General features: G+C 43.6%; 2 protein-coding genes across 10 annotated transcripts in view; one reads left to right on the top strand and one right to left on the bottom strand.

Moving 5' to 3' along the window:
* Positions 1-4,434, bottom strand: part of LOC116381517 (nuclear receptor coactivator 3-like) — a 29,039-nt gene extending 24,605 nt beyond the window's left edge. Inside the window, exon 1 of the mRNA XM_031843758.1 lies at positions 4,334-4,434. The gene's annotated coding sequence lies outside the window, so the exon portion shown is untranslated. The remainder of the gene's footprint in view (positions 1-4,333) is intronic.
* Positions 4,435-6,844: 2,410 nt separating this feature from the next.
* zmynd8 (zinc finger, MYND-type containing 8) lies at positions 6,845-22,916 on the top strand. Of its 9 annotated transcripts, none has more exons than XM_031856670.1 (21): positions 6,845-6,878; positions 13,645-13,712; positions 13,842-13,993; positions 15,966-16,187; positions 16,402-16,515; positions 16,950-17,015; positions 17,212-17,304; positions 17,404-17,491; positions 17,791-17,846; positions 17,936-18,013; positions 18,133-18,248; positions 18,334-18,833; positions 18,924-19,058; positions 19,220-19,375; positions 19,522-20,052; positions 20,200-20,712; positions 20,893-21,089; positions 21,418-21,498; positions 21,605-21,683; positions 21,794-22,033; positions 22,192-22,916. In XM_031856670.1, the coding sequence occupies exons 1-21, from the start codon at positions 6,859-6,861 to the stop codon at positions 22,365-22,367; spliced, it is 3,681 nt and encodes a 1,226-aa protein (XP_031712530.1). In that variant the 5' UTR covers positions 6,845-6,858; the 3' UTR covers positions 22,368-22,916. The 9 variants fall into 9 exon arrangements, with proteins under 9 accessions (XP_031712530.1, XP_031712359.1, XP_031713058.1 ...); XM_031856499.1 differs by having other exon boundaries at positions 18,334-18,845; XM_031856584.1 differs by lacking the exon at positions 6,845-6,878 and adding an exon at positions 8,375-8,922 and having other exon boundaries at positions 18,334-18,845.
* Positions 22,917-23,002: the final 86 nt, after the last annotated feature.

Raw genomic sequence — 23,002 nt, 5'->3', positions numbered from 1 at the left:
ACACACACACACACACACACACACACACACACACACACACACACACATCCTCCTGCAGCTGGCAAACTGCGGCGCTGTGCCAGCCACGGCTGCCTCTCAATCCACACGGACCAAGAAACCACACCCCACTGCCACAGACATCCAACGTGGAACCGGTTCATCTCGGAGATGCACGGAGAGGAAGAGGAGCGTGACGTAAACAAAGGGATAAACACAACCAACCATCTAACATTGTTCTATTTCTCCAAAGCATCTTTTTGTTTTGGTTGCAAAGTAACTACTTTGCCCGTGCTAACACACCCTTTTTTAATTTGTGTGTATATAATGGAGGAAGAGTATACACAGCTGTAGACAGGGAGAAGATGGAGAGTGTCCATGTAACAAGTTGAGAAGTTTGTGTCCTTTCTCTTCCCCTCCTCACACAGCCTCTCTTTCTCCTTCTCTCTACGCTGAATAACAGACAGAGACAGCATCTGGTAGCAGTTATCTCACAAACCAAACTTTTTTTCACCCTTGTCTCTCCCCCTTAAAGCATTTTTTCTTTTTTTTTATAAAGGGGGGCTCTAAAAAAAAACACAAACAAGGTCTTGCTAACATTTTACAATGGTAACAAAACTAGGCCAGGGAGCTATACCCTCCCACTGGCTCGTTCAGGTGAACCCCTTTTACGAGCATTCTTTAGCTGGGGGGGAGCGAAAGTTAAAGGGGGAGTTGAAGTTAAAGAGGAAGGGCAAGGAGGGGGTAGGTTGGGGGGGGGGACAAAAGCTCTTGGCACCCCCCGTTCCCTAATAAACTCTTGCCTTCGTCCAATCAAGGAGGACTGCAGAGAGTGAACTGTTCCAAATCCTCGCTGGCTATAAACTGGAATTGGGTGCAATGATTGCTTCAGGCTGCCCGTTTGGCTTTTCAGAAGTGTGCATGGCTCCCATATGGCTCAGCTAAGCCCAACACTCGGGTATTACCTCAGAGTTGAAGAAGAGGCGACCGGGGGGGGGGGGGGGGGTGAATGAGACGGGACTTCAAATGGAGTCAGAGTACAAACTGTCTGGCTTCCTCCGACCAGTGAACAACAATCTGGTTTTCGGGAGCTCTCCTCTCATATTGTCACTCTCACTCGTCTGGGCGAAGTAGCTGTAAATATTTTAGCAGTGGAAACACGACTGTCTTGTTGAGCAGCGTTTTCTATATTTAGCTCCACGCAGAGGTAGGCCTACCGGGTTGAGAAGTGCCACGCCGGCGATGGCTGTTCACTTTTGACAAAACACAAAGACGGATCGCCGTCACCGCGGGAGTGACCTTGAGACGGCGGGGGGGGGGGGGGGGCTGAACAGGATGTTTTACACAGCCCGAGCTGACCACAGGAAACTTTCTCAAACCTCGGTTGTAAACTGGGAAATGTAAAGATCTACACTCTCCCTAAATGACAAGTTATCCGTCAGAGGCAGCAACTCGACTAAGCTCACCCTACCTGTACTGCTGTCTAACACAAAGGGACTGCAGAGTCATATTTCAATTATAGGGGAAACAATCAGGCTTTGCTTTCAGCTCCGTGTGTCATCAAGACACCGCTCACCCGCACAGCCGTTCATCTTAAACGGAACACACGGGCCCGTCACATGACCGACGGGCAAGTTACTCGAAACGAAACATTTTATCTCGGTCTCCCTGCCTCTCAAAGAATGCCGTGTATTCAGACATCGGCGACGCAAAAATGCAGCTTGACAAAGACAGATTAGAGACAGTTATTAAGAGGCAAGCGCTTCGCTTATTTTTCCTCCTTTTTTGATGACACCACCCAGTATTTTGAACTCAATGCAACCACATAGCAGCGACATTTACCCAAGATTTTAATTATTAAAAAAAAAAACACAGATCCAAATTCGTAAGAACTTCATTGAGAAGCATGATTTCTGATTCAGCGTACAGACTTCAGGAATCCAGTTTGAACACTACACTACAAATACAGCTGGCTGGAGACGGCACTCAAAAAGGAGAACTGGACACAGAGTCATAATGAACAATGTCCAAACATTACCAGACTCAGGGAGCTACAGATGTCACTGAACACATCCAAATATTTCCAGATGTATTTTGTGACATGCCTGATCTTCAGATTTATTAGCTTCCTAAGAATGTTTGGATACTATCTCTGAAACGAAATATTTTCTTTTACACTTTTGTATTGTTGACAAGGATGCTAACAACATCAAAAGCCAACGTCTATGAGTAATAACTAAATATCAGCAGTGGCACTAACCGCACGCTCATAGAATGATCAAATCAGGGAATCCGACATAACCACAGAATCTGCCACCAGAGAGAGACTTCTCCCAGTCCCATGAGAAAAAGTGATAAGTTAATGAATTATTGAGAGCTCGGGGGCTGACAGACAAAGAGCGAAAGCCATGCATCCCCGGTCACTTCTTCACCCCATCTGCAGTCAAAGAATCCCCCCCAAAGATTGATTCATTGTTAACGCAGCCTGACACCCTGTGTGAGGGAGAAAGAAAGTGGGAGATAAAAGGGACAGAGAATGGGGGGGGAAGGGGGCTCCATTTGAGAATATGAGCAGAAGCAGTTCATTGGACAGGTTCCCACAGTGGTCGTTCTACCACTCACAAAAAAAAAATGCCACATCGGTAGGCTTTGAGTAATGGCATTCCATCGGCCCCTCAAAATAAAGACAAGTTAGCTCTTCTGACGGCAGCATCGCTCTCCCTTGTTCTTTCCCATTTGCATCCCCACATTGTTATCTAATGAGTGGCCTGCATGAAATCATAAGAAGCAGGAACGTTCATCATTCAGCAGGCAGCCAGACCGTGTAGTAACGTGACAAATACACCTCAATGACCTCTGAAACTCTCAAATGTGCATTGAGCTGTTAATAGCCTGCAAGTATTGGCAGGGATGGCCCCGGGGCGATGAGAGAGAGAGAGAGCGACAGCACACCTAGACCTCAACCATTTCACAGGAATGACTAACCCACCTCTCCTCATTCTCTGCCTCCACATGTGCACGCTCTCCAAGGATGTTCTCCTAAACTGGTTCACAAAAACTGAGTGAACGCAAACCTGGACTCTACCTGAACCCTGTGAGCGATCGTCCTCCCCCTGCACCGAAACACATCCATCTCATCCTGCCTGCCAGTCTGCCTGTCTGTCTGTCTGTCTCACACCCACACACACCTACATATGATTCATCAGCGGGTGAAAACACAAACATGTATCATACTGTGACTGGCCATTATATACCACCCATTTACAATCACGGTATACGTAATGTCATTTACAGCCGTGCAGATACATAACAGATGCTGTGGATTCTCCAGAGCAGCCACGCTGCTGCTGAGCCAAGTCAGTTCAAGTTTGGTTCGTCAGAAGTGAGGAATACAAGGTGGTTAATGGTGACATCATGAATATATATATATATATATGTATAAAATCAACAAGAAAATGTGACTTATTTTCAAAAACAAAAAAAAAGAAGACAATTTTGTGCGTCTATCGTGTCATGTGACTTGACTACATTAGTGTGTTGCTGTTTGTTTAGATGCTGCTACACTCTTGGTGTGAAATTAAAAAGGAAAAGAAAAACTATGTGACACACACACACACACACACACAATGCAGGTACATTACACCGTGTGTACCCTGCACTGCATTCACGGTGGAGGATCGACAAAACGAGCAATAAACCTTTTAATAAACCATTTTTTTCTTGTTACACAAGCCTACTACTGCGGTGTAACGTTAGCTGTGAACACAGGAGACTCCTGCAGCTCTCCGTTGTACCGAAACTGTGGAGCAAGTCCGATACAAAAAATGAACAAAAAACAGCCATTCCGCTGTGATGTGGGATAATGATACACAACCATGCGGCTCTACAAAGTTCACATTGTGATTTTTAAAAACACCAACGAGTTCACTTCTATGAAGCAGAGATGAAGAGCTAACGTTCGGCTATCGCACCTCCAGCGAATCAGAGAGCCTGTGTCTCGTAAACTTTGTAGCGAGCCGATAATGGAGAAGAAGAAGAAAAACGATACAAATGGCGCAATAACAAGCGAGACTTGACGCAAAATGTTCGTCTTATTGCTACTTTAGGAGGACGATAATTCCACAACAGACATTCCATAACAAACGAGACAGTGGTGAGATGGTTCGTTGTATCACCCGTATATAGCTCAGAAAAAAACCCACAGCCTGCTCAGAAGCGGAGCAACACACACACACAACTGTCTCTGTGACAAATGTGCACGTTGAAAACACGCGCTACCGCCTGGGTTTTAAACTTGGTAATAAATAGAATCACAAACTAGTCGCAGAAAACTCACCGGCTTCGATGCTTTCATTGAGTAGAGCAGTTTCTTTTTTACGCCTCTACAAACTCTCCGCCATCTTCAGCAGGACCGTGTTTGTTTAAATGCGAAACACTCCCAGAAGCGGAGGGAGCCAGCTTGTAAGCGGAGCGCAGTGACTTCTGGGTAATGCAGTTGCTTTCCTTTGCGAGCCGCAACTCGAACTGCTTGACACGTTTCTGCGAACGAACTACACGCGCACCAATACCCATAGGCGATATGAGCAGCCAGTGACTGATATTATTAGGGGAGAGATTTAAAACTTATTTATAGGCTGGCAGAAAAGCAGCTTCATGCAAATGACTTATCATACCCCTAGAGTATTACGTTATTATGTTATTCACTTTACATGCCATTACAATTTATATTTTTCCACATAAAATGTATATAGTATGTAATATGGCCTGCATTAAGCAGGAACAAATATAATTGCCAAATATGGATTCGCAATCATGACATATGGTCTCTATATTGTTAATCAGAATATCAGAGTATGCCTTTTAATACCTTGATGTTTCAGTTATAAAGTAACTGCCACTGACTCTAATCCCAACATGTGCAGCCTGATGTCCCACAGATTTTGGGTCCAGTGTCAATTATACTAATCGGAGTGAGTGCGGAGCCGCTGTGCCATATCGCCCCTTGAGTAGCAACAGAGGATGGAAGAAGCTGTCTCCATGGTGATCCCCAGGCACACAAGTTTTTAAATTTGACTAAGAAGGAGAGAGTGAGGGCCAATGATGGAGGAAGAGCAGCAGGACGTTGGGGGGTTAAGGGAGTAAAGAAGAGACGAGTTCAAAACTATAGGTAATTAGCTCCTTACTTGTTCTTTCTTGCCTGAACTTTCTGCAATCCTCTGAAAAACTTTGAGGTGGTGGAAAAAAAAAGAGAAAGGGTGTGTTTTGTTTTGGATAAAGCGTAGCTGCTGAGGAGGTTCATTACCAAAGTCACAGCATTTTATGTTGTGCAACCAATTCAAAAAAATGTAATCAGAAAAATCTATAGCAGACTAGTAGGACTACTCCCAAACGTGTTACAGCTGGTAGTGAAGGATAATAAGGCATACAAGCATTTTCACCATATTGATGCAAAACATGATTACACATAGTTCATCCAGATCAGATTGTTTGCTAGTGTTGTGTTCATGACATAATGACATCACAAAAAGTAAAACATAAAAACCTTGTGCATTATTTGTTGGGTGTTTTTGGTGTTTGTATGTCCTCCTGAGCGACGGAACCTCAATTACATTCCATGGAGACCCAAAGGGGGGCCCAGTGGCCCTCTGTTTGTGCCCCTTCCCCCACAAAACACGGCAAACTGACCTTCCCCCTCAATGAGTGTGAGACACTTTATCCCATCCCCCCCTCCCCCCCCTCCCTACGCAGCCTCTCTACTTTGAAAGGACAGGAGATAACAGTTTGAAAGGACAGGAGATAGCCCCATAATCATTAATGCATTCAGATTAGTTCACCTGCAAACAGCTAACAGCATGCCTTTCTTTCTTTCTTTTCACCAAGCCTGTTCCCATCCCTCAAATCCGCAACACTAGATGCATAAAGCACAAACACATCTTGCACAACATTATCAGCTATAACACAAGTTATGACTAAACATGACAGACGACAATAAAGAGTGTGAAATATAAAATCTAGGTTGACAAAAAGTGCATTTTCCATGATCCTGTGTCTAAAAATGTGAACGAGTTCAAAAGTTCAGTAAAACACATTGATTGTCTCATCAGTTGCTGGTGGAATTTTAATTGTTTTATCAAAAATAAAAACATGAAAGGGGTATAATCTATATGCAAATCGTTGATATATTTCCTCTGGCTTCTCTATTGTAAATAACTTTAAGACTTTTCAAATCAAGTCCCTTAAACTCAGTTGAAGACACAGAAAAAGAGAGAGAGAGAGTAGTCTATATTTTCCTTTTTGGTAACCAGATAATGATTGTGAGCCATATCATATAATCACGTGTTTGTTTGTGGGAATTGAAAAACAACAACAACAAAAACCATTGACTTTGTCTCTTTTAAGATGCCCTACATGGCAACATGAAAGTGTTTCATTGCCTCCAAAACCATAAGTCAGTAAGTCATGGGCTCATGTCTAATTCTCAACCAATGGATAAAAGAAACCTTTATCTGTACATAACTTTCTGTGGGTTAACTGTATGCCTTCCTCAATGGAAACTCTGATAAATGTCATGACTTTTCGTGAAAATAATGAAATATTGATACTGATAAATGAGAAAAGAGTGTTAAAGATATGAAAACAGTCTCCTAAAACCACATACACATATATTGTATTCAAGGCCTTGAATCCAAGAAAGACTTAAAGCTCTTCAATGTCTGATCGGAGCGGTCACCGTCTCGCTATAGGGCGCCATCTTGGGGACTGCGGGGCTCGTTACCGGTCGACAACTTCTTAAGCTCACCGTCTGCAGACTGACTGGACACCAAACGGTAACTCCTAGTGGAGACAGACAAGGGTGACATAATGTTTACAATTACAACCTGGTAAGGCTTCTTTTTTTACATGTGTGGTGCCACCAGAGTAATTTTATTTCCTCGTTAAAACATCCAGTAAATGATCCTTAGACGACGCATATTAACCTGTTTTGTGTGTTTTGTGCAGAAGCTCGTGGCTAATTACAAACAGCATATTAAGGTTCTATTACAACTCAGGTATGTTAATGTTACCATTAACTGGTGTGAAACGCTTCCCAATTACATAAAGTAACCTTGGTTGAGAGTAAGAAACGCAACTTTGATGCTAGTTTATCAAGTTAATAAGCTTAGCCACATTTTTTCACTTTAGCTACAATTTAGCTAGTTAGCTAGCAGCAGAGACTAGCTAAACCAAGCAAGTCTTACCTTTTTGTAGTTTAACAGTTAGTTAGACGTTGTACTAAAATAGATATCCTTTACTTTGCTGACAACCCACACAGACTGCCCAAGACCATTTCACACCAGTTAAATGAGGATTTGCTTTTTCCAGTAATATTAAATATTTAACAGGTAGTTCAAACTGTTATTAAAACTACAGGATGACTCCATTGATCCAGGCTTCACCCATTATAACCCATCATACATTCTATTCTCTCATGCATTCCCCTCTTGTATCAATCTGTGGGCCTTTTTAAACTAATGTTACCAAATGGGCTCCTTGGTAAATTTATTTATTCGGTGGTTCTTTGATATGAAAACTTTTGAGAATCTCTGGGTTAGTGTGTACTGAGCTGTTACTACTAAGTTTTGCCACAAGAGGCCGCTGCTGTCTTTCTTCCTGTAGAAAGAGAAGCCAACAGTGCAGGCAGGTTCCTCTCAACAGCCAAGTCTTAGAAAAAGCAAAGTATACTTATCATTACTGTCAAGTGAAACAAACAGCATATGATGTTTTACCGACAGAGAAGCAATACTAAGTCTCCCCCTAAATCTAATTTACCAAATATGTAAGGGATCAACATTAACAACAGCATGCGTTATGTCTGCATGAAGTGATAGATAACCTATCATATCAGATAATCGGTCAAAAATGACTTTAATAGCTTATTTTTAACAAAATGATTTGGTGAGAATATATTGCAAAAGCGTTGCTAACATTTGTCAACATGACACTTCCTCCTTGTCTTTTGTGAAATTATTTTTCAAAAGTAAAGTTCTGATCTGTAATAATGTTGATGTAAGATCACATTTTCTAAAGATATACACGAGGCAAACAAAAGAGAAAACAAGAAGCCTCTAAAATGTCAAAAAAAATTGCAACAAATGTAGGCGATCTGTGCGTACAATATATTCTGAGGTACCATACAAGTCATTTAGAATCGAGTTGAATAATGCCCCGTGGCGGAACGGTATACCAGAAACTGAAAGTCACTGTTTCTTTAACAGTAGAACTGTGGCCTATGTGGAAACACCTTGGTAACATGTGACCAGACCAGTTCAAGAGCCAGTGTCAGGCAAATCACGACTGTAACTTAGTTGTTGTTAAACCTTTATAGGCCAAAGAAACAGAGTATACATTTCACCTATTGCCTGTTTACACTTTGCTTTTATTCATATAGCAGGTTGTATCTTGCCCATTGACGGTTGCTTGAGTTTGAGGGTGGGAACTAGTGAGGCAAATTCCTCCTTAGGAGCCAAGGGCCTGTTCTTTGTGTGCACATCTGCTGACTACCCCTCATAGCTGCACCTACTTTATAGCAAGTTTAGGAAGCAATAACAGCTGTATACAGTCTTCTTGATAGCTGAAAGTTGTGCAGAGGCTGACTATTCTTGCTCCGGGCCTAGCTCCTCTTGCTCTGAGCACTGCGTTTTTTTAGCTTGCCCGTGCTAAACAAAAGACAAGCAACCAGGAAATGCACTAGCCAATCAGCAGCCGCCTTACATGTTGCCAGCACGCGTGGCCAGTCTCAGTGTGCCTTACATCGGAGCGGTGAGTCGGACAGCTTGGAGAGCCGTGGCTGTGCTGTGAGCAGGGTGAAGGGCTGACAGGGCTGTCCTCCATGTTTTAACAAGCATTGACATATCACACAGAGTTTGTAGCCATGCATCCACAGAGGTAAGCCCTATTTTCATTCTTTTACACACACACACACAACACTGTTGATAAGGCACCAGCCACTGTGTGTGGCTGAGCAATAATACAGGTTTGTCTGACAGACTGGGGGAGGGGGAAGAGTGTTTGTCACCCCACAGCACAGGAGTGGAGCTTGGAAGGAGAGCATAGCATGGCACAGTGCAACATATACTGCCTCTGCTAACTGGTTTGGCCGCCTGGACACACACAGTAGGGGGCCCACAGGTCAAGTGTGAGGTCATTTTAGATTCATAGGACACTAACTGCAACCTGCTTTCTTTTCTCAAGATCTAAAAGAGGATTGAGTTTGTGTGGCTGCCCACTGGCCTCTGCCGACAAGATGGCAGGCCTGGTGAGGGACCCGGGCAGGATGGGAGAGACAGGGAGCAGAGCAGAGGGGAGTCCCCCGAGGAATTAGCAGATGGTAAAGTGACAGCGCAGCAAGTTTAATTTAGGCCTCAATCTGGCACCACGGCAAGGCAGGTCGTTAATTGTTTGCCAGACCAACATGGCAATGAAGAAAACGACAGTAGGGTCACCTAGTTGTCTTCATTTTTCCCACACTCACCTAAAACCCACTTCACCTCACCTTGATTAGGTTTCTTTTACTGGGTGAATAAAAAAAAAAAAAGAAGCTTTTCACCGGCCTAAACCTGTAAGCTGCTCACCAGTTTACTAAAATACCAATTATCGGCGGACTAAATATGTCGTAGCAGCTTATTTATCCCCGGGTTGGAGGGAATTGCCCGAGCCTAATGGTGTGCACTGCCTCCCAGTGTTGTTCTCTGCTGCCGAGTGTCAGCCATTTTAGAGAGCTTCCCCTTTCTGTCCCTCTGCTCCAAGCACACTGAGTATTTGTATGTGAGAGAGAAGGAAAGAAGAGGGGAAGGACTTCCTCTGAAAAGGCTCTGCATAGAAACCTCATCTCATCCAGAGAGGCTTGACAGCCTGTTTGAAGTCGACAAGGTTGGATTGAATTATGTTTATATATATATAGATGTTGGTGTTTGGTTTTCTGTGTGCATGAATCAGATAAAGAATTTCTTTAATGATCAAAATTGTTATTTTATTCTTGAACATTTTGATATTCTCCAGGTTGTTTTTGTAATTATTAGTGGAGGGTGTGTGATAAAGGCTCTGTTGTAAATACAACCAGGAGAACTATGGCCTGGATGTAATGGCGCACATAATGTTGCTTGACCAGAGTTCAGAAGCAGGCTGCATTGACTGAGACTGAAAATCCCCCTCCTCAGTGTTTTGTGAATGGTGCTTGGTAATTCGTCTAATCTCTTCATTCCACTGTGGTGTAGACCGACACTCACTGCCTCTTCAGTTGGGTGTCTGCCTTTTGAAAATATCCACCAGTTGACCTTCTTGGACCTGCGTAGATAATGTAGTTGGCCTTGATGTGTGTGTGTGTGTGTCTGTGGCACATACTTGCGTTGCCCTGAATCTGTACCAATGTTGAGTTCTATAGTGATTAAATGAGAGGCACACATTTGGTCAAACAGATTCACCTTCCCACAGAAAGATGGGACAATGTACAGCCACGCTCTCAGTTGTATGTGCGTGTTTTTGCCGGCTTACTCTTGCTCACACTTGAATCTCCAGGCAGATATTGATTATGATACAGTATATGTTGAAGAAGCATTGCAGAGCGAGGGAGGGAGGGAAGGAAGGGGGGGGGGGGGGGGGGGTTGTGCCGTCCATGCTGTCTGGGAGGCCTGTGACATTTTCAGTCCTTTCTTTGTGTCCAGCATTAGGCCCATGCTGCATATCAACATGCTGGGGCACATAATAAGCTGCATGTGGTCTTTTACAGCAGATTCGACTGGTGCCGTGTGTACGTGCCGCGTGTGCGGTGTGCACAATGGTCAGAGTGAGAGAGAGAGAGGGAGAGAGAGGGGGAGAGAGAGGGAGAGAGAGAGTGTGTGTTCAAAATGGATGCCACACACATACACCGGCTGAGAGCACAGCAGCGAGAGAGGGAATCTGATCCTCTCCCTGTCAGGAGCTGCGTCTTCCATATCTGATAAAAGACACACGTCCGGTGTGTGTCTGCATGGGCTTTTCAACAGAGTGACAGACTCGGGTTTTCTGGTTGTGTTGTTTTTTTAAGCAACAGTGAGGACCAGTCCTCTCTGCATTGCAGCACTGTGGCTGAGGAGAGCGGGGAGAAGAGAAGCCCGTGTGGCACACCGAGCCGAGCGCCCAATCAGCCTCCTCCGTGTGGCGCTCGAGCCAATCGGCAGCCTGCAGCCGAGGTTAAAGATTGACAATTGCAGGAGAGAGCAGCAGGGAGAGAGAAGGCCTTCTGGGAAACCTGGACCCATCGTTTCCCCTCATCCCCCCTACGCCCTCAATAATTGAAAAAAAGATTAAAAGAATAGGCTGAAGAATCTGTATGTGAGTAAGGAAGAAAAAAACAAAACAGGTATGCTTGTTGAATTTCCTACGTTGAAGCATGGATGTTGTGGCAATGGTGGGTGTGGAAAGGGGTGTGTAGGTTATAATAGGCTGTTTGTGTGCTCTGTGGTCTTTGGTTCAGAAATGTCATTGTCAGGATTGAGTGGTATTGATTTGTGTCCTTGTGCCTGTCCCATGGCTCTCTCTTTGTCTTCTGCTGCTGTGTTTCCTGCTCTGGACGTGACAGGATGTTAGATTGTATGAGGCTGTCCAGACAGGTTAGAGGAGGAGGCCAGTGAAGCCATTTCACTGCACACTGTCTCTGCAGATGTGCTGTGTTCCTGCCTGATATGTTCATCCTTCTTGTAGTGATGGAGGAGCAGGGGGGGGGGGGGGGGGGGGGGGTCTTCGTGAACAAGATTACTGAAACGGAAGCAGTATATTTTTGTTTTCAGTCAATGCCTGACTGTTCTTCACGCAAAACATTCAAACGGGGCTTTCCTCGGGAGTGGGTGAAATAGAAATTGGCAGAATTGAAGCCAATCCGACCGACGAGGCCGGTGCAACTGCTGTGGCATCAGAGAAAATGGCAATCACAATAACAGGATCGACAACAGGGCGAACCAAGGTGAATCGTGTTGAACTGATACTGAGAACAAAAACCTGTTGGGCAGACTTTGAATGAAGGTGGTTCACAGCACGTTGTGGCTTGCTTCTCTAAAAGGACTCGGACTGCGATTGTGCAATCCCTGTGATATGCTGCCCGTTATCAGGTCACATGATCAATGACTATTATGTGGTTGTTTTAAAAAAACAGCAGGGAACACTTAATTTACATGCGTTTTACTTTCTGGATGTCAGAAGGTTTTCGGCCACTGCAGATTCTTTTGTTCTGTGTTTGTCATGTTTACTATTTATAGATCTGTGGTGCCTGCTGTTTAGGATTGGGAATGCCCTGCACATCGAGCTGCATTTGTCTCAGGACCGGTCGTCTTTTGCTTTAATTGAGTTTAAAATGTTGTCAACATTTAGAAGACACCAAGTTGCGGTCTAGTTCTACTTCAGAGCTGTTTTTAAGCCTTTGATGTATGGTTTGAGTGACACCATTGCTATGTTATCAGTATTGTCTATGCAGTATGGCGCTGTCAAAATATCTGATCTTACTACACAATTATCGTGGCCAAAAGATTTCACAATAAAGGTAATGTCGGGATTTTTTTGGCAAAGGAATTACACTCAAAGTATGCGTTTTGGGAGGTGGAGAGAGAGTCTGTAACTATAACTGTACAAAATCAGGTGCCTTGTTTACACAACATCATATGTATATTTTTTTACATGATATCAATATTACATTTTTTAAACATTTTGGTTATTGGCGATACCGGTCTATCGCGACACTTCTAATACATTACTTGTCTGGCATAAGGTATTCTGGAGACTCTTTATAGTTGTCGTCATGCAGCAGTAGTTCTTTTATTTTGTGGTAATTGTTTGGATGTCTTTATTGAAATCATGAAACCTTCAGCAGAGTAGAAAACGTTGAAAACAGTGTTTTTGTCAACCGCACACAGTCGACATTTCTCAGTATTTCACCGTCCCGGACAATAAATGTGATCATTCACGGACACGATCTAGCACCCCGTTACTGGCGATAACTTCATTCACTGCCTTTATATCTGTAAGCCTTTGAAACCTATGCTATAAGCACAGCACTTTGTCAGATGTAGTGGTTTGAATTTTAACAGAGGCTTTATGATGCTTCTGGTACCAACTGGGCGCCAAAATCGAACCAGAATTATATTAATGTCGAGAGACAGCCTGCTGGCAAAATTGACCTTTCTCGTACAGAATAACCTCATTGTAGTAGGAAGGGGGATTGCATTAAGAAGTGGGTGAGCCTGTTTAATAACAAACTTTTGAAGAAATGTATTACAGTCATAAGACTGAAAAACTGAGCATTTACATGTTTACATGCACACAGCTGGAGGTCACTAATGATCGTTTGGATTTTACCAGACACAATCAGTTGTGTTTGGTAAAATAAAATGCTCAGATTTGGCCTTAGATGAGGAAACGTAACACTATTTGTGACTATTTTCAACTAGCCGTCAATGGCGGTTTAGCTTACTAGGCTAATAGGCTATTATGTTGAAACGTACCTCTTAACAACGTGGTGTCCCAAAGAACGATTTCAAACAACATCCTTAACTTTATGATAATAACATTAGTAATGTATACGAGAAATCTTTAGCTGTAGGTTGTGTTTGACTGGTAAACCTTTGATCTGTTCTGCATCAGCGTGGCAGAGGAAGAGGAGAAGACTGAGATCACAACAGAAGGAATGGAGATCTCAACACGATCCAAGGGTAAGAACATACAGAGCTTAACGCGTTTGTTTGTGGCGAGAGTGCAGGAAAACGCTGGTGTGTCGTCTCTGGTATTAAAGTAGTGCGCCCTGACTGTTTTCGTGTAATTTTTGACCTCTTTGTGTGCAGTTTCAGACACGGCGCCAACAGAACGGGCGACCCAAAAGCGAAAGATGCCGAGTCCCTCTCACTCATCGAATGGTCACTCCTCTGCTGAAACATCCCCCTGCCCTGTGAAGAAGAAGAAGAAACCAGGTGCTGTTAGCAGCAGCAAACACCAGGTAACAGTCACGAGAAAGAGGATTTAAACTAGCTACCACTCTCAACCTCATCCATCGACTGCCTTTTGATATTCAGACAACAACTTCTCAAAGTTTTTCATCAAGAGGTAGAGCTCTAGGCCTAAAATATATACAGTTTATGCAGTTGCTTAAAGGGCCAGTTCAGTCAAATCACTAAAAGTTGTTCTGCTCTTACCCCCAATGTGGAGAGTTTTGTTTTTACCTGCTGAAGGTCTAAGATGTCTGCTGTCACCATCGACCATGAGACTCTGTGATGCTCGCTGCATCCAAAAAGATTTAATTCAAATGTGTTATTTTCAGTGATTACAACTGAATCATATTAAGTACTATAACATATTTAACATTGTTTGTTATCGTTTGGGTTAGTTTAACCCCCAGATTAGATTTACAAATATTTTTTTCAGTTTCCTGCTTATTTTTTGTAATTGTGTTGTGTTTTTAACTTACTTGGCAGGACATTATTGCACAGTCTGCTGCTAGTATTCCTTTTCTTTGAATTTGTCTTATACTGGAAGTGTTTTCTTAGCTTTAGTTGGCAGAGAAGAACTTTCTTTACCCTAAACTATGGTCAATACTGTCTTGTTTTAGCAAGATATTGTGGACGTGTTGGGATACCAAATCCTGTTAAATTCAGTGTAAAACAATCTACTTTTATATTGTTAGTCATAACTGCGATATAAAAAAAGAATCAAAATATAGAAGCTGTCACATTCAGCCGCTCAAATTCAGTGAATGATAATCGTAGGTGATACAATCTATAGCATGGGTATCGGTGCTAATAAAGGCCATGTGTGATCAGTAATTCATAATCTGTCAGTATTTTAATCCAGGGTAGGTTCACTGCATGTTCTTTTGTAGGGATACTCTACATCAACACACACCTGGAAGCTGCAACAGCTGGAAGCTATAACCACACTCTTAACTGTTGGCCGCTCCGTTGGAGCAGACAGGGGTTCTTTCAATAAATTCATTTAACGTAGACGTAGACAGTTCTTCTGAAATGAGCCCCTTTTGTCATAAACGTTCTCACCAGTGTTGGGTCAAAGCGATATTGTGTCCTGCTTTGTATTGTTGCTAAACATGACGGTGCATTATCTTGTGATAGCCTCCTGAGGCAGCCGTGTTTTTGTCCTTTTTACTGACTGTGATCGGTTGGATTTCTTGGTAGTTTGTGGCTGTTTGACATTTGAAAAATGGAAAATATTGTCATGTAACTGAAACTCTTTGCACTTTGACACACATTTGATTTCTGCTGTTGTAAGTCTGACACTATCAGTGGCGAAATATTGTGATATTATTCCAATATATCAGGGGTTACCTTGTGATTTCCACCTCTCACGGAGATCTAAATATCGAAGTATTTCCTTGCACTATAGCCTATTAGCGTGTTATGTCACTGTGTCTTACAGTGTTATGTTTAGGATTGTCTGCTCATATGAATCCATATTGTTGTACATTCTTATGTAATTGTTCAATCGCATTGGATACTACTGGAACTAGTAACTTGGTGTATTTTCTGAGGTCTGATAGAAAGCTATCGGTGCACCTCGAATTTTAACGAATGTTTTTCTCAGTCGGCAGCGTTTTAGTAAAATTCCCTGTAATCTGAGAATGTGCTAAATGCATGCTGAGCTTGCTTTGTGTGTGAAGCAGTTCACAAGTGCACAGTGGATAAATGATTGCTAGTATCTTACACTTGACGCATTAAGTTGACCTTCGTAAATGATTTGTAGCAGCTGGAACTATGTGAACCCTTGCCAGTTTAATCCAGGCTGTCCACACTGTTTACCCGTGTGCACATCGGTGATGGTTGTGTTCTAAAACCAGATAGTGTGTAACACACGTGTGCCTCTTTTCTTTTTTGATGCTGTGCTAGTCTGCTTGGCTTTAATCTCTGGCTCTGATTTTGACCTTCCCCAACTTTGTCTTTCTTTTTTCGCCCGCATTCCAGTCAGAACTAAGACACGGCCCCTTTTACTACGTGAAGCAGCCAGCACTCACCACAGACCCTGTTGATGTTGTACCGCAGGACGGCAGGAACGACTTCTACTGCTGGCTGTGCCACCGCGAGGGCCAGGTGCTCTGCTGTGAGCTCTGCCCCAGGGTGTACCACGCCAAGTGCCTCAAACTACCAGCCGAGCCCGAGGGCGACTGGTTCTGTCCGGAGTGTGAGGTACTCGCCCACATGTGCACACGTGCAGTGTAGGGTTGTTGTAAACCATATTTCACAGCCTTTAGTCAAATACCTGTGGTGATATTTGTTTAATAACGGAGGGCCTCTCAGTACGATTGGACGTAAGTGAGAAAATGTTGAGACCACAAACATTCTGTGCAATTGTGGGATTGAGAACAAAGTTTTCAAATATTTTCCTCTTGATGTCTTTCAGAAAATAACAGTTGCTGAGTGTATAGAGACTCAGAGCAAAGCCATGATGATGCTAACTATAGAGCAGCTGTCTTACCTACTAAAGTTTGCCCTTCAGAAGATGAAACAGCCAGGTGTAAGTACTCTGGTCCCTCTGTCTTTCTAGGGAATTCATGCTACCAAACTGATTGCATTGTGTTGTGGCAGACGGTCTAATTACAGATGGGGTACACTGTTTATTCTCAGTGCTGCCTTTTTCTAATTGTACATTCAGATGTATCACCTAGATATTGGCATGTGCTCTTTTTCTGGCCAGTCCTAATTTTTTAGATTGCTTACACAACCATCATATTTCCATCAGTCGTGCCAGATGTTAAGATCTGCACCCCGAAGATCTGCCTCTCAGTCCAGCATGATAAATTATTGATTTGCATGTGCAAAATTGTTTTTAATAACAGAACTAACAATCGTAGTCAATGTGCTATATTGGGCCTGTCATGGCTGGAAACCATGAAGGTAAACATGCTCGCTGGTGGTGAGGATACAGCTGCCCCTCTCACTCTCTTTCAGGATCATCCCCGCTTGTCATCTCGCTCCCCCCATGCAGCTTCCACGCAGAGAAAGACTTTTAATTGGGTAATCAATTACAACACTAACAAGACCCCATCATGATTTCTTCCTCCACTGATTTTCCAGCTTTTGTTTGAAGCGGCTTTTAGATTTTTTTAATTTTTAGTAGTAGCATGGTGGTAGCATGTGCAGTAGAGGGGAAGGTTGTGCAGTGAGAGTTTATTTTCCTTCATGTTTCTTTTCTCTCCACTCAATCCTACAGACCGAACCCTTCCAGAAACCTGTCTCTCTCGAACAGCATCCAGATTACGCAGAGTACATTTTTCACGCTATGGATCTTTGCACACTTGAGAAGGTAAACCACAAGCTATCACATATTCTTCTCTGATAGTATGAATGTAACACTGTTAAAAAGTTTGTCAGTCGGGCACCATCTTGTCTTTTTGCACCGCAGAATATTAAAAAGAAGATGTACGGCTGCACCGAGGCCTTCTTGGCAGATGCAAAATGGATTTTGCACAACTGTATTATATACAATGGAGGTATGTTTCATTGTGTGGAAATAACATTTAAGAATAATCCAGCTGTTTAAATCAATGTCATGCTTTTGATAAAGAAAACATACAATGGCATGAATAATGTAATTGATTAATGAAATCAACTGTGTTCCACTGTTGATTCTCAGATGTCAGTTAATTATTTTGTGAGTTTTTAATTACAATATCCTTAGAATGATTAATTTGGAGAACAGAATTTTGTCAAATGATTATCAATAATATAACAATAATGTTGGCTTATGTGTATTTAAATAGTTTAACATAAATGTATGTCCTTGTTTCAGGCAATCACAAACTCACGGCTACAGCCAAAGTCATAGTTAAGATCTGTGAACATGAGGTGGGTATAAAGAAAATACCTTTATATTTACATTGATTGATTTGAAACACTAGAGGTGACAGCTGAAACTTCTGATTCTTTAATTGCAGATGAATGAGATTGAAGTTTGTCCCGAGTGTTATCTGTCTGCTTGCCAAAAGAGAGACAACTGGTTCTGTGAGCCTTGTGTAAGCTAGTTGAGTGACTTGAAGTTTCTGTTGATGATTTCACCCGATTGTTTACCGTTTTTAGCATAGATCCCTAATATACAACCACTCAGTTCCAGTGTTTTACTGTGTGTCTGCAGAGTAACCCTCACCCTCTAGTGTGGGCCAAACTGAAAGGATTTCCATTCTGGCCCGCTAAAGCTCTGCGGGACAAAGATGGACAAGTGGATGCTCGCTTTTTTGGTCAGCATGACAGGTATCAGCCCTCCGTGCTTCAGTTACTCAGTTGCTTCGGCACATTGTCACACTTCGTTCATGATGTGAATCTTTATCCCTTTTAGGGCTTGGGTGCCTTTAAACAATTGCTACCTCATGTCCAAAGAGATTCCATTCTCCGTGAAGAAGACCAAGAGCATCTTCAACAGTGCCATGCAAGAGATGGAGGTCTATGTGGAGAACATGAGGAAGAAGTTCGGAGTGTTTAACTATGCCCCCTTCAGGACACCGTACACTCCCGACAACAACTTCCAGATGCTGCTGGATCCCTCCAACCCGTCATCCACCCCGCTCAAACCCGAGAAACAGGAGAAGATCAAGCTGAGCTTTGATATGACAGCATCACCCAAGATCTCTTTGGCCAGGACCATGCTGTCTGGGGCCGGGGTGGGAGGGAGCGCAGGAGGCCGGCGACTCCCCCTCGGTGATATGCCTCGCTCCCCCATGAGCACCAACTCCTCTGCCCACACTGGTTCGGATGGGGAAACGGAGACAGCGGACAAGTCCCAGACAAAGGCTCCAAACAGCCAGTACAGTACCGGAGAAGAGTCCATGGACTGTACAGGTACTTCACCAGGTGCATTCCAGTGTAGCAACTAGTATGTATGTGTCTAATGGCAGGGGGCTTCATTTAACAGTGAATGTTTCTTTACAGCATCGCCTGGCCATCCTCGACCTTGTCCCGCAGGCAGTTCCTTAGACAGCCCTAAACCATTGCACTCTCAAGCTCCTGGCGCTCCCAAGCAGGAGAAGACACCACCGACAGGAAGCATACTGAACCTCAATCTAGGTGAATCTTTTATGGCAATTACGTAATACGCATGAAAGAGTAATGATGTCCATTCTCTGTGAGCAAAATACAGGTCACCATTGGACACGATTCTGCTAGAAATAAAGTCTTTCTCTTGTGCAGATGTGGCCGTGGAACTATTTTCTGTTGTATCCTCACAGATCGGAGTAAAGCAGAAATGGACCTGAAGGAGCTTAGTGAAACGGTTCAACAGAAACAAGGAGCCACACCGGTCCTCACCTCTCCAAAAAGACAGATCAAGAGCCGTTTCCAGCTGAATTTGGACAAAACCATCGAGAGTTGCAAGGCACAGTTGGGTCAGTGGAGTATGCATGGAAGTATTTCTGTTGAGGATAGTCAGCAGAATCATTGTCCGACTGGAAAAGTCGCTGAACAGAACACATCTTGGGAAGTGAATATGTGATGATGTGTGATATATCCCTCCTTTCACTTTGTTTTGCAGGCATAGATGAGATATCCGTCGATGTGTATAAAGGTGTGGAACACAGTGACTCAGAGGACTCTGATAAATCGGACTCCAGTGACAGTGAGTATGCCAGTGATGAGGAGCAAATAACCAAGGATGGTCAGGATGCAGCATCCAGTGATGAGGCCCAGAAGGATTCTACCAAAAGTAAAGCCAAAGACCAACCTTCCCCGAGCCAAGAGGAGGGCAAAGCTGACTCGCACGTGGCATCCGAGACTACAGCAGGCGACGCCACTGCAGCAGCATCAGATGCCTCGACTAATGAGAAAATGAGCACAGATTCGGAAAAAGAAAGCCCAGAAAAGACTAAAGCACCTCCAGCATCACCTAGTCTCAGGGAGAAGGCTCAGGCGAAAGAAGAGGCAAAGCAGCCTGTGCCGGTGGAGGACTCTGACTCAGAGAGAGAGCTGGTTATTGACCTCGGAGAGGAACAGGGAGGCAAGGACAGGAAGAGGAGCAGGAAAGACAACGCCACTGTTAAAGACTCTTCTGCTGGTAAAACTGAAGGTGAGAGTTCTACGTTTTTGTGTTGATCCCACAAGAAATAATCAAACACACACAGAATATAATGTCTATTTTTAGCGCATGTAAAAGTGGAAAGATCACCAACTTTGTACAGGTGGAAACTGGTAAATAGTGTACTTTCCCTTGTAGGGAAAACCCTGACCCCGTCGACACTACCGTCTCAAAACAGTACAGCTCCGTCCACTCCCTCCAGCGTTTCCACACAGTCCCCCATGGCCATTCCTGTCACTATGGTCTCCTTCACTACTCCCTCACCCGCAACCATAAGCCTCGCGAACGTGTCCAGTGCCACCGCAACACCCCCCTCTTCCTCCTCCTCAGCCTCCACCACGCCGCCGTTGAAGAAACAGCGTCCTCTGCTGCCCAGAGAGACGGCGCCGGTGGTGCAGAGAGCCGTGGTGTGGAATCCCACTGCCAAGTTTCAGACCTCCTCGCAGAAGTGGCACATGCAGAAGGTGCAGCGTCAGCAACAGAACCAGCAACCTGCGGCGACCACGGCGGCGTCGTCGCCTCCCAGGCAAGGCCAGGCTCAAGCGCTGACCCAGGCACAGGCCACTGGGAACGGCTCGACGGCAGTGTCCTCATCTTCATCACAGCAGTCTTCTCAAAGCACACGCTATCAGACCAGACAGGCTGTTAAAGGTAGATATCAAGTATGACTTAACACAGTGTGTGGGCCGGTATATGTCGAAATACCTCCATGTATGGTGTTTCGAAAAAGATTACAATTTACCCTCTACAGAAACAATGTGCTCAGCTAAATACGATCATATAATCAGTTTTTCCATAATGTGTCTGATGAATAGTGTTTTCTTATTCCAGCTGTTCAACAGAAAGACACTCCCCTCAGCATATCCACGTCGGCCATCACCCTGGTATCCAGTAGCCCATCTTCTGTTGCCACGATGGCAGCGTCAAGTTTAGGCGCAGCTGCTACGTCTTCACCCGCGGTAACAGACCTGTATATCCCCACTGCCTCAGCGGACGTAGCTGCAGACATTGCCAAGTACACGAATAAAGTTAGTATAAGTTTACATTTGCTTTGTGAGTGTCAAATCCACTGGACTTCAGCACCGACTGATCATTCTCTCGCCAAATAACTTAGATGAAAACGAGCCCTGAGAGCAGCTTGGTGTATTTCTCTTGGGGTGAAATGTACAAATTATAGGTGTCTATAATAATAAGAGATTTAGTTGATACCAGTTACTTATGCTTTCAAACTGCATATTTGACATAAAATAACATATGCAAACCTTGAAGATGACAAGTAATAATAAAACCAGATAAGTGTTGGTAGTTCACAGTACTTTTTTCTTAAATCAGAATATTATGTTCTACTCTTTTCAGATAATGGATGCAATCAAAGGTACAATGACTGAAATCTACAATGACCTCTCTAAGAGTACTTCAGGCAATACAATAGCAGAGGTAGGTGTTTGCTCTTGGCCCCGTAGAGACGAAATACTCTTCAGATCATAATAGTGGCTTTGCATGAGACCCTTTACTGAACCTAACCCGTGGGTTTTTAATCCAGATAAGACGACTGAGAATCGAAATAGAAAAACTACAGTGGCTGCATCAACAAGAGCTGTCAGAGATGAAGCACAATCTCGGTGAGAACTTCGTCGATAAGCGAATTACTATGCTTGTGGCCTTCATCACCGAAAACCGTGTAATGAGTTTCGCTCGTGTTTTGATCATGTTCATTTGTGCTTCAATGTAGAGCTGACAATGGCAGAGATGAGGCAAAGTCTGGAGCAGGAGAGAGAGAGGTTGGTGACAGAGGTGAAGAAACAGATGGAGGTGGAGAAGCAGCAAGCAGTGGATGAGACGAAGAAGAAACAGTGGTGCGCCAACTGCAGGAAAGAGGCCATCTTCTACTGCTGCTGGAACACCAGCTACTGTGATTACCCGTGTCAGCAAGCCCACTGGCCAGAACACATGAAGTCCTGCACTCAGTCAGGTAACAGCACAAGCTGTTTTTTGTTTCTTCTGTTCTTACGGCAGCTCGTAACCCTGCAAGTCTCCAATCCTTTGCTCGCCTGCATAATCACCAGCCACTTGACACCTGGCAATTTCCATAGATGTGATGTATATTTTTCGCTTCTGTTCTATTCGTAGCCACGGCCCCACAGCAAGAGCCTGAGGCTGAGTCGACAGCCGACCTCCCAAACAAAGGTTTAGGGCAGACTAGCAGTGGCCCCAACTCTCTGAGAGACACGCCGGTCTCTGCACCACCAGACAAAGACTGTGACACGGAGAAGAGCTCTGACACCGTTGCTGTCACTTTGTCCTGAACAAGTTTACCGTACTTGAAAATGTAAATGTGTATAGATTTTTTTTTTTTTTTCACGATAAGGACATGTCTTATGTAAATCGTTCTGTTCAAGCAGCTGTTAAGGGAGCAATCTAAATTATTTTTATTTATATATTTTTGTTGCCTTTCAGGGCTCACATACTGCCCCCAGTGCACAGTGGTCTTTACATTGTAAATGTGGAATCAAGACTGACAGCAGATAGTTAGTAACCACTAGAGGGGGCAGTTTAAAAAGTGTACACTGCATATTCACGCACTGCTTTGCAGTCTATAGAGAGCTGTCAGTATAAAGATCTTAAAAGCATGCCTGAGTGTCTCAAAACATACATCTAGTGTAAATGACAACAGTTAAATAGTTTAAGACTGCAAAAATGTAACCCATGCTTATGGACCACCCAGATTTAGACTAGACTGTTGACAGAAATGTCTGTAAATTCCTTATTTTGTATTCTATGTTAATTTATTTGTTATTCTAATGTTGCCTGCTGTATACTGCAAAGAAAATAACAAATACAAACATTTTAAACAAGTTGTTTCTATTGTTACACTGTGGTTTAATTAGTGATGAAGCAGTCTGCAATAAGTTAGCAAAGTCTCAACCCTAGGTTTAGTCTG

This window comes from Anarrhichthys ocellatus, unplaced genomic scaffold, assembly GCF_004355925.1.
Source record: "Anarrhichthys ocellatus isolate YVR2014 unplaced genomic scaffold, GSC_Weel_1.0 scaffold1, whole genome shotgun sequence".
Taxonomy (NCBI): domain Eukaryota; kingdom Metazoa; phylum Chordata; class Actinopteri; order Perciformes; family Anarhichadidae; genus Anarrhichthys; species Anarrhichthys ocellatus.
The sequence above is the reverse complement of the archived record's forward strand: the minus strand, read 5'-3'. Positions and strand labels throughout refer to the sequence as shown.

Bases quoted from the DNA above. Each gene is read 5' to 3' on its own strand.
- zmynd8 (XM_031856499.1), top strand. From the start codon at position 6,859: ATGTTTACAATTACAACCTG. The intron at 18,249-18,333 runs GTATCAGCCCTC...TATCCCTTTTAG, and splicing joins TTTTTTGGTCAGCATGACAG to GGCTTGGGTGCCTTTAAACA. The intron at 21,090-21,417 runs GTTAGTATAAGT...TACTCTTTTCAG, and splicing joins TTGCCAAGTACACGAATAAA to ATAATGGATGCAATCAAAGG.